The sequence below is a fragment of the Oncorhynchus tshawytscha genome, linkage group LG29 (genome assembly GCF_018296145.1).
Source record: "Oncorhynchus tshawytscha isolate Ot180627B linkage group LG29, Otsh_v2.0, whole genome shotgun sequence".
Taxonomy (NCBI): Eukaryota; Metazoa; Chordata; class Actinopteri; order Salmoniformes; family Salmonidae; genus Oncorhynchus; species Oncorhynchus tshawytscha.
Genome location: NC_056457.1, coordinates 25,335,165 through 25,346,228, shown reverse-complemented (window position 1 = coordinate 25,346,228; position 11,064 = coordinate 25,335,165). Strand labels below are relative to the sequence as shown.

At 46.3% G+C, this 11,064-nt stretch overlaps 1 protein-coding gene across 1 annotated transcript in view; it reads right to left on the bottom strand.

Moving 5' to 3' along the window:
* Positions 1-7,259, bottom strand: part of LOC112227479 (vasoactive intestinal polypeptide receptor 2-like) — an 18,192-nt gene extending 10,933 nt beyond the window's left edge. Inside the window, exon 1 of the mRNA XM_042308881.1 lies at positions 6,866-7,259. Within this exon, the coding sequence (XP_042164815.1) occupies positions 6,866-6,935 (70 nt within the window). The 5' untranslated portion in view covers positions 6,936-7,259. The remainder of the gene's footprint in view (positions 1-6,865) is intronic.
* Between the last annotated feature and the right edge of the window lie 3,805 nt (positions 7,260-11,064).

The following is an 11,064-nucleotide window of genomic DNA, read 5'->3' as shown; positions in this document are numbered from 1 at the left end:
CTCTCCTCGTCTCCTCATCTCCTCGTCTCCTCTCCTCATCCCCTCTCCATATTGTCTGTACAATTAGGAATATTGGAACAGAGGAGAAACACTGTGAGAGATGGAGAGAGACAGGAGGGTAGAAAGAGAGGGGCGGTATAGGGAGGTGGAAATATACAAAGAAAGAGGGAGACAGAGAGAGATTCTTTCATTCCATTAGATATAGCTCACTATTTGTAGAGCAGGTAATCCCAAACTGGGGTACGCGCAATCCCATCTGGGGTACACCAAATAAAAATGTGATTCACTTTTTAAAAATAAATAAAATAATAAAAAACATTTCAAAATAAATCTTCACATTTTCAATTTTTGCCCATTTATATTTTCCAACAGGGCTATACATTTGGGTGAGGTTTTTTTCTCGCCTGAGTAGCCTTGTTTCACTGCCAAAACTAAAATGAAACCATCTAGTGTTCAGCGAAATAACAACACATTGTCTAATACAGGTAGCCTAGTCAAATAATTAACATCGAATCACATTAACCGCTACTCTCTCGCGGGAAACCTTCACTCTTGCGCAGACATTTAGTAACAAAACATGACCATTTGAAAAATAAGCCACAGGAGTTTTTTGAGCGAGAAAAAAGGCAAATTTCAAGTAGTAAGACATGTATAAAAGCAACAGACACCATTAATAAGAATGGGCTAGAAGCATCTTATGGTGAGCTACCGAGTGGCTAGGACAGACAAGCCCCACACTATTGTGGTGGACTTGATTATTCCTGCTGCCGTGGATTTGGCTGGGACAATGCTGGGGGAAAAGGCCCAAAAAACTACACAGACAATGACTTCATCAAACAACACTGTTTCACGATGCATCAGTGACACGACAGGAGATGTTTTGAAACAATTGCTGCTTCGCATAAAAGCCAGTGATTAATATGCGTTACAGCTGGATGAGTCAACAGACGTGGCGGGCCTGGCACAGCTCCTGGTATATGTCTGTTACATCTGGATGAGTCAACAGACGTGGGGGCCTGGTACAGCTCCTGGTATATGTCTGTTACAGCTGGATGAGTCAACAGACGTGGGGGGCCTGGCACAGCTCCTGGTATATGTCTGTTACAGCTGGATGAGTCAACAGACGTGGGGGCCTGGCACAGCTCCTGGTATATGTCTGTTACAGCTGGATGAGTCAAGAGACGTGGGGGCCTGGCACAGCTCCTGGTATATGTCTGTTACAGCTGGATGAGTCAACAGACGTGGCGGGCCTGGCACAGCTCCTGGTATATGTCTGTTACAGCTGGATGAGTCAACAGACGTGGCGGGCCTGGCACAGCTCCTGGTATATGTCTGTTACACCTGGATGAGTCAACAGACGTGGGGGCCTGGCACAGCTCCTGGTATATGTCTGTTACAGCTGGATGAGTCAACAGACGTGGCGGGCCTGGCACAGCTCCTGGTATATGTCTGTTACACCTGGATGAGTCAACAGACGTGGGGGCCTGGCACAGCTCCTGGTATATGTCTGTTACAGCTGGATGAGTCAACAGACGTGGCGGGCCTGGCACAGCTCCTGGTATATGTCTGTTACAGCTGGATGAGTCAACAGACGTGGCGGGCCTGGCACAGCTCCTGGTATATGTCTGTTACATCTGGATGAGTCACAGCAGTCTGTTACAGTGGATGAGTCAACAGGGCCTGGCACAGCTCCTGGTATATGTCTGTTACAGCTGGATGAGTCAACAGACGTGGCGGGCCTGGCACAGCTCCTGGTATATGTCTGTTACATCTGGATGAGTCAACAGACGTGGGGGCCTGGCACAGCTCCTGGTATATGTCTGTTACAGCTGGATGAGTCAACAGACGTGGGGGGCCTGGCACAGCTCCTGGTATATGTCTGTTACAGCTTCCGGGTTGGATGTGTGTTGTGTCAGAAGCAGTGCAGCTTGGTTGGGTTGTGTTTTGGAGGAGGACTGGATGAGTCAACAGACGTGGCGGGCCAGGCACAGCTCCTGGTATATGTCTGTTACAGCTGGATGAGTCAACAGGTCCTGGCACAGCTCCTGGTATATGTCCGTTACGTTTATGGGGGGTCAATTAAGGAAGACATCCTCTTCAGCAAACCACTGGAAACCAGGACAACATGAGAGGATATTATTAAAGTACTGGACAGCAGGGCCTCCCGGGTGGCGCAGTGGTCTAAGGCATGGCATCGTAGTACTAGCTGTGCCACCAGAGATTCTGGGTTCGAGCCCAGGCTCCCGGCCGCGACCAGGAGGTCCATGGGGCAACGCACAATTGGCCCAGCGTTGTCTGGGTTAGGGAGGGTTTGGCCGGCAGGGATATCGTTGTCTCATCGCGCACTAGCGTCTCCTGTGGCAGGCCGGGCGCAGTGCACGCTGACCAGGTCGCCAGGTGTACGGTGTTTCCTCAGACACATTGGTGCGGCTGGCTTCCGGGTTGGATGTGTGTTGTGTCAAGAAGCAGTGCAGCTTGGTTGGGTTGTGTTTTGGAGGACGCATGGCTCTCGACTTTCGCCTCTCTCGAGTCCGTACGGGAGTTGCAGTGATGAGACAAGAGGAGAAAAAATTGTTTAAAAAAAAGGTACTGGACAGCTTTGTGACATCAAATTGACTTTGGTGGTCAAGATGTGTTGGTATCTGTACTGATGGTGTAAAAGCCATGACATAGTGGAGTGGTAATGTGCGTGCAAGCAGTTGCTGCCGACGCCACTTGGGTACACTGCAGCATTCACCAAGAGGCTCTTGCTGCCAAGGGATTTGCCTGACAGCTTGAAAGATGTTTTGGACACTACAGTGAAAATGGTTAACTTCATTAAAGCAAGGCCCCTGAACTCTCATGTATTTTCTGCACTATGCAATGATATGGGCAGTGACCATGTAACACTTTTACAACATACAGAAATGTGCTGGTTATCAAGGGGCAAAATATTGACACGTTTTTATAATTGAGAGACGAGCTTAAATTTATTGACCAAAATGTTCACTTGTCTGACCGGTTGCCTGATGATGAGTTTCTCACACGACTGGCCAATCTGGGTGATGTTTTTTCTCACCTGAATGATCTGAATCTAGGATTACAGGGACTCTTCCACAACAATATTCAATGTGCGGGACAAAATTGAGGCTAGGATTAAGACGTTGGAGCTCTTTTCTGTCTGCATTATTTTGTGTGCAAATGAACTCAAGCTTACGGACGATGTCAAATAAGATATAGCGAAGCACCTGAGTGAGCTGGGCACACTATTACACAGGTACTTTCTCGAAACGGACGACTCAAACAACTGGATTCTCGTTATCCCTTTCATGCCCTGCCTCCAGTCCACTTACCGATATCTGAACAAGAGAGCCTCCTCGAAATTGCAACAAGCAGTTCTGTGAAAATTGAATTGAATCAGAAGCCACTGCCAGATTTCTGGATAGGGCTGCGCTCAGAGTATCCTGCCTTGGCAAATCGTGCTGTTAAGACACTGATGCCCTTTGTGACCACGTACCTATGTGAGAGTGGGTTCTCAGCCCTCACTAGCATAACTAAATACAGGCACAGACTGTGTGTGGAAAATGATTTAAGACTGAGACTCTCTCCAATACAACCCAACATTGCAGCGTTATGTGCATCCTTTCAAGCACACCCTTCTCATTAACCTGTGGTGAGTTATTCACAATTTTTGATTAACAAAATGTTTTATATGTAAGATGGCTAAATAAAGAGCAAAATTATTGATTATTATTATATTATTATTTGTGCCCTGGTCCTATAAGAGCTCTTTGTCACTTCCCACGAGCCGGGTTGTGTCAAAAACTAACACTCATTCTTATGTTTAATGAATGCATTGTATAGTGTTTGTGTGGCAGGCTTACAATGATGGCAAAAAACAACATTTGAGAGTGTGCTGACCCTGGTGCTAGAGGGGTACGCAGCTGGAGGTTGAATGTTTGAAGGGGAACGGGACTATAAAAAGTTTGGGAACTACTGGTGCAGAGGGTTAAAGGCATCGGGTACTAATCATGACCCCCCCCCCCACAGACACCAGACACTACATATGTCTTCTGACTTGCAGGCTTTAGGATATTTACTCACAGACCAGCAGAAACTGTGTGTGGTGTTTATATGCTTGTATTGTGTGTGTGCGTGCTTATGTCATGCGTGTGTGTTTGAGTGAGGTTCAGCTGGGTGGTCTGTTTTGTTTCTATTGTGAAATAGCAGCTTCGCTTGGCCACAGTTCAGGACTGTCACTGTGTTTATACTCCTCAACCCCTCCCCAGCATCGTCCACATCCTCAGAGGAGCTGTGTTCCTTTTGGAGCTAAGCTACCTGTCACCAGAACACAAACAACCAATAACACATCGCCTCATGACCGTCTCAATCAATCAAACACTTCCCTTTTACCGTCTCAATCAATCACACATCACCTCACCACTGCCAATCAGACCTGGAGACACTTAACACCCTATAATATGACACGTCTTTATGATATATATTTACATCCAGTTCTCAATGTCCTGACGCTGTGTGTGAGAGAGAGAAAGAGAAAGATCCAGTGGGCACCAGTTATCTCTGGTGCTCCTCCTGGGACCTTTTATAGAGAGGAAGGAAGGAAGCCCTCAGGCACAACACCTGCAAAACATTTTTTTAAATTAAATAATCACAAAAAAAAATATATATAAAAAAAAATATATATATATATATATATAACACACGTACGCACGCACGCACGCAGGCAGGCAGGCAGGCACACACGCTCACACACACACACACACACACACACACACACACACACACACACACACACACACACACACACACACACACACACACACACACACACACACACACACACACACACACACACACACACACACACACCTGACCCATTTCCCATAGATGCTCAGCAACACACAGACAGGATTCACCTGATTTTTCTGACTGTAGAGCCAACAACATACCCAGCTAACAATTCTAGGGAGAGAGAATGTTTTTGTAATTTCACCCATAATGTTTGAGTGTCCAGTTTTCCGTTGGTTCGGGTAATTTTTTGATTTTATTTATTTAACCTTTATTTATTTAGACAAGTCAGTTAAGAACAAATTCTTATTTACAATGACGGCCTCCCCCGGCCAAACCCCTAACCCGGACGACGCTGGGCCTGTTAAGCGCCGCACAATGCAATATTTGGAAGTTGATTAAATATTTTGGTAGCCTACAGCACAGTCTTTTCAGCAGGAGCCATTTACTTTCCAACCTGTGTTTTCCCTTGATTGAAAAAGGCCTGTTTTGTCTGCATGCTGTTTTTTCACTGACAGATTTGCCATGTGTTCCCGATTGTAGGCTATTCCTTGTTATTGGGCTACAATCCACAGCTAGGCTATTTAAAAAATAAGCTAACGATCCTCTGTGTCTAAATTATAGGCCTTCTCATGGTGTAGTAGGCTATTCTGAATGATTTAATTTATTTAACAGACAGCAGTAATTATATAACTTTGGCAAATGCATTTCAATGTATCAGGGTTGCTGCAGTTCCTCCAGAACCCTTCAAACAGCTATGACTCTATAAGGAAATAAATGATGAAGTGCAACTCTGGAGAGATGAGAGTTGCCGGCTCATGTCTATCAGAGCAGAGGGAGAGAGATCATAGAAAGTGAATCTCATTCTGTTCTGTCAGGATCCAGCTGAAATTAAGCACTGCATATACCATGTAGAACAAATGTGTCTCTGATAAGGAATCACATCTGCTCTCTTCATTGGATTTCTATCTGGAACATCGTGGAAAAAATGTGGAAAAAAATACTAATTGCAACAGAACCACTTGGGACGAGTAACGGAGTAATATAACTAGTTACTGTCTTCAAATATAGTAATATTATTACATGAACCTTTTCAAGTAAAGCTGTATATTACTTTCAAAAGCATATCTCTACCGGTGTGTTTAAAGCTTTTTCTCATGCTAATGGCATTCATGCTGTAGGTTAACTCGCTTCCAATAGGCTATTTTAAAGTCGAAAATCATGTTACCCCGCTTAACCTTTCCAAGTGGAAATGTTCCCATTATTTTCAGTTAATTGAGGAGAAAGAGAAATGCAAACACCACATCAAACCTGAAAAAGCATCTGGAGGTCGTGCTCAATGGCACAAAGTCAAAGTTCCAGAAATGCATGAAAGAGGAGAAATCTTTAGACATTATGATAATAAAGATGGATGAATCATATTTACATGTTCTGTGTATGTTTGGTGGGACGTTGATGGAATATTCTCCCAACTCACAGAAAACTGGACACATGGATGTTCTTGCAGCGTTCTCATTTAACATGTCTAGAACATTCATATCTTACGTTCTTAGGAACATGGCAACCATGTTCTATGTATGTTTGGTGGGACGTTGGACACATGAAACTGGACACATGAAATGTGTCTAGAACATTTATTAATTTAGTGCTGAGAACATGGTAACCACATTCTGGGTAAGTTATATTTGACATTAAGGGAATGGTCTCTTGGAAACATTCCTTGCACATTGCTGGAACATTCCTATGACCTAATGAGACTCTTAAGGGAACATTCTCTAAAGTTGTGGGAACGTTTGTTGTTAGCTGGGTATCAACTATTCTAAGAGACCAGTCTTGATTTGAAATTTGAATCATATTTGGGATTATTTGAGAAAGATCGATAAACCACAGTTTGTCTACATCTAGTCTCATACTTACACATACAATTCTGAATGAGCCTCCAGCTGTCTAGGAATATGAAGGTCTGTCTCACACACACAGCCGTAAACCCACACACACTTATAAACATGCATGATTACTGAAAGTCCATTAGTAGCCTATAGATGACAAATGTTGCCTGGTCAATTAGTCTACTCACGTAAGTAAAAGGCAGAGCGCGAGGAGCAGCAGACCAACCGATGACCGCTCCATGGTAGCAGGCAGCACATGAGCTGGTAGTAGGCTACTCCGATGTGCACCGTGGGGGTCTTGTCTCACCCAGCTGAACTCATGTGGTCACTCTTACAGCGTAGCGCGAGGGCAGAGCCCCGAGAATATTTCACCCTGAAAAACTCACATCCATAATGTTTATAAATCTGTTGGTGTTGGCGAAGAAAATAACAACAGTTTGTAAATGCAAAAATAAAACATCCAAACAGCTGTTGGTAGGCTACAGGTATGGAGAGAAAGAGGGAAAAAGAGAAAAGCAGGGAGACTAAGAAAAATAAAGAGATGACTGGAAAGTTGGAGAGGCAGTTGGGGCCAAAGAAGCTGTGAGGGCGGTTTGTGACAACAGATCTCTCTTCCCCATTAACTTATAGCACTGGGTGCGGCTTCCATCACCTCTGTCCATCAACCTCGATCCACACCTTTCTGCTAAATTAAATACAATTAGAGTTGGATAAATGTAGATAAATGTAGATTTTTTTCACCAGGATTTATACAGGATACTACCCTCTACATCAAAATCTTCAATCCAAATCCCATTCCTAAAACCTTGATTTTGGACTAATTACCTGAATGGATTCTTACTACCAAGGACTATCAAGAAAAAGCTTCTAACAAACCAAAACCTGCAGAAGAAACACAGCGGAAACCTGGGAACACCATCAAAACAAAACTGAGTGAGTAATGTTCAATAATCTCTAGATCATTTTCTTATATAAAGCTAAGTAAATAGGCTACTAAACTACCACGCTGCTAGGACAGAACTGACCTGGCTGCAACTTCAATTAGCACGGAGGTGTGAAACGAGATGTGTGAAAACTCTGGCAGGAGAGTTTCACAGCCTCCCCCACCCAAATGCAGAGGCCTTTGATGTCAGTCCCCTGCTCCATGGCACATCCCTGCAGATGTCATCCCCCCCCAAATGCAGAGGCCTTTGATGTCAGTCCCCTGCTCCATGGCGCATCCCTGTGCAGATGTCATCACAGTACAGTACACCTTCGATATAAAACATATCAGTGTACAGAATAAGTACAAAACAAGCTCCTCAAGGACAATCCAGAGACCCTATTTGCTGACTGCTAAAAAGAGGGGAACGTAAGCAACTTAATGTTCCACACAGACCCTCCCCTGGGCACAGTGCTGTATTAACACAGACCCTCCCCTGGGCACCGTGCTGATTTAACACAGACCCTCCCCTGGGCACAGTGCTGTATTAACACAGACCCTCCCCTGGGGACAGTGCTGTATTAACACAGACCCCCCCTGGGCACAGTGCTATATTAACACAGACCCTCCCCTGGGCACAGTGCTATATTAACACAGACCCTCCCCTGGGCACAGTGCTGTATTAACACAGACCCTCCCCTGGGCACAGTGCTATATTAACACAGACCCTCCCCTGGGCACAGTGCTGTATTAACACAGACCCTCCCCTGGGCACAGTGCTATATTAACACAGACCCTCCCCTGGGCACAGTGCTATATTAACACAGACCCTCCCCTGGGCACAGTGCTATATTATCACAGACCTTCCCCTGGGCACAGTGCTGTATTAACACAGACCCTCCCCTGGGCACAGTGCTGTATTAACACAGACCCTCCCCTGGGCACAGTGCTATATTAACACAGACCCTCCCCTGGGCACAGTGCTGTATTAACACAGACCCTCCCCTGGGCACAGTGCTGTATTAACACAGACCCTCCCCTGGGCACAGTGCTATATTAACACAGACCCTCCCTGGGCACAGTGCTATATTAACAGAGACCCTCCCCTGGGCACAGTGCTATATTAACACAGACCCTCCCACAGTGGGCATGGCACAGTGCTATATTAACACAGACCCTCCCTGGGCACAGTGCTATATTAACACAGACCCTCCCCTGGGCACAGTGCTATATTAACACAGACCCTCCCCTGGGCACAGTGCTATATTAACACAGACCCTCCCTGGGCACAGTGCAATATTAACACAGACCCTCCCCTGGGCACAGTGCTATATTAACACAGACCCTCCCCTGGGCACAGTGCTATATTAACAGAGACCCTCCCCTGGCACAGTGCTATATTAACACAGACCCTCCCCTGGCACAGTGCAATATTAACACAGACCCTCCCCTGGGCACAGTGCTATATTAACACAGACCCTCCCCTGGGCACAGTGCTATATTAACACAGACCCTCCCCTGGGCACAGTGCTATATTAACACAGACCCTCCCCTGGGCATGGCACAGTGCTATAAGAGCACACTACTCCTATGTCAAGACAGAGGGTATTGGCCCAGGGTGGAAACTCAGAATACTAGACATTGAGGAAATTGAAATAACCTCTGTCAATGTATTCAAGTCTGGAACAGTAATGGTGCAGGGCCTCATGCAGTTTCAGCAGGACTTTTACAGGATTAAAGAGAGAGAGCGCAGCAGGAAAAGGTCTCTCTCTGTGAGAGAGAGTGTGAGTGTGTCTGATCTGAGTGTGTCTGAGTGTGTCTGAGTGTGTCTGATCATACCTCATCCTCAAACTGCCCTGCAAATTCACAGAGCTGGAGAGAGATATGGTGGAGCTCAGAGACCTAGTCCACACACTCCAGACAGAACCGACACACAAAACAGAGCACAGCACTCCGGACTGAGGTGAGAGAACTTAAAGAGGAGAGAGAGAAACACATGGCACAGCTAAATGTAGTGAAGGAGAAGGGAGAGAAACACATGGCACAGCTAAATGTAGTGAAGGAGAAGGGAGAGAAACACATGGCACAGCTAAAAGTAGTGAAGGAGAAGGGAGAGGACAACATGGCACAGCTAACAGCAGAGAGGGAGGAGAGACAGAAACACATGGCACAGCTAACAGTAGAGAGGGAGGAGGAAGATAAACACATGGCACAGCTAGCAGCAGAGAGGGAGGAGAGACAGAAACACATGGCACAGCTAACAGCAGAGAGGGAGGAGAGACAGAAACACATGGCACAGCTAACAGCAGAGAGGGAGGAGAGACAGAAACACATGGCACAGCTAACAGCAGAGAGGGAGGAGAAACAGAAACACATGGCACAGCTAACAGTAGAGAGGGAGGAGAGACAGAAACACATGGCACAGCTAACAGCAGAGAGGGAGGAGAGACAGAAACACATGGCACAGCTAACAGCAGAGAGGGAGGAGAAACAGAAACACATGGCACAGCTAACAGCAGAGAGGGAGGAGGAAGATAAACACATGGCACAGCTAACAGCAGAGAGGGAGGAGAAACAGAAACACATGGCACAGCTAACAGTAGAGAGGGAGGAGAGACAGAAACACATGGCACAGCTAACAGCAGAGAGGGAGGAGAGACAGAAACACATGGCACAGCTAACAGCAGAGAGGGAGGAGAGACAGAAACACATGGCACAGCTAACAGCAGAGAGGGAGGAGAGACAGAAACACATGGCACAGCTAACAGCAGAGAGGGAGGAGAGACAGAAACACATGGCACAGCTAACAGCAGAGAGGGAGGAGAAACAGAAACACATGCACAGCTAACAGCAGAGAGGGAGGAGAGACAGAAACACATGGCACAGCTAACAGCAGAGAGGGAGGAGAGACAGAAACACATGGCACAGCTAACAGCAGAGAGGGAGGAGGAAGATAAACACATGGCACAGCTAACAGCAGAGAGGGAGGAGAGACAGAAACACATGGCACAGCTAACAGCAGAGAGGGAGGAGAGACAGAAACACATGGCACAGCTAACAGCAGAGAGGGAGGAGAGACAGAAACACATGGCACAGCTAACAGTAGAGAGGGAGGAGGAAGATAAACACATGGCACAGCTAGCAGCAGAGAGGGAGGAGAAACAGAAACACATGGCACAGCTAACAGCAGAGAGGGAGGAGAAACAGAAACACATGGCACAGCTAACAGCAGAGAGGGAGGAGAGACAGAAACACATGGCACAGCTAGCAGCAGAGAGGGAGGAGAAACAGAAACACATGGCACAGCTAACAGCAGAGAGGGAGGAGAGAGACAGAACACATGGCACAGCTAACAGCAGAGAGGGAGGAGAGACAGAAACACATGGCACAGCTAACAGCAGAGAGGGAGGAGAAACAGAAACACATGGCACAGCTAACAGCAGAGAGGGAGGAGAAACAGAAACA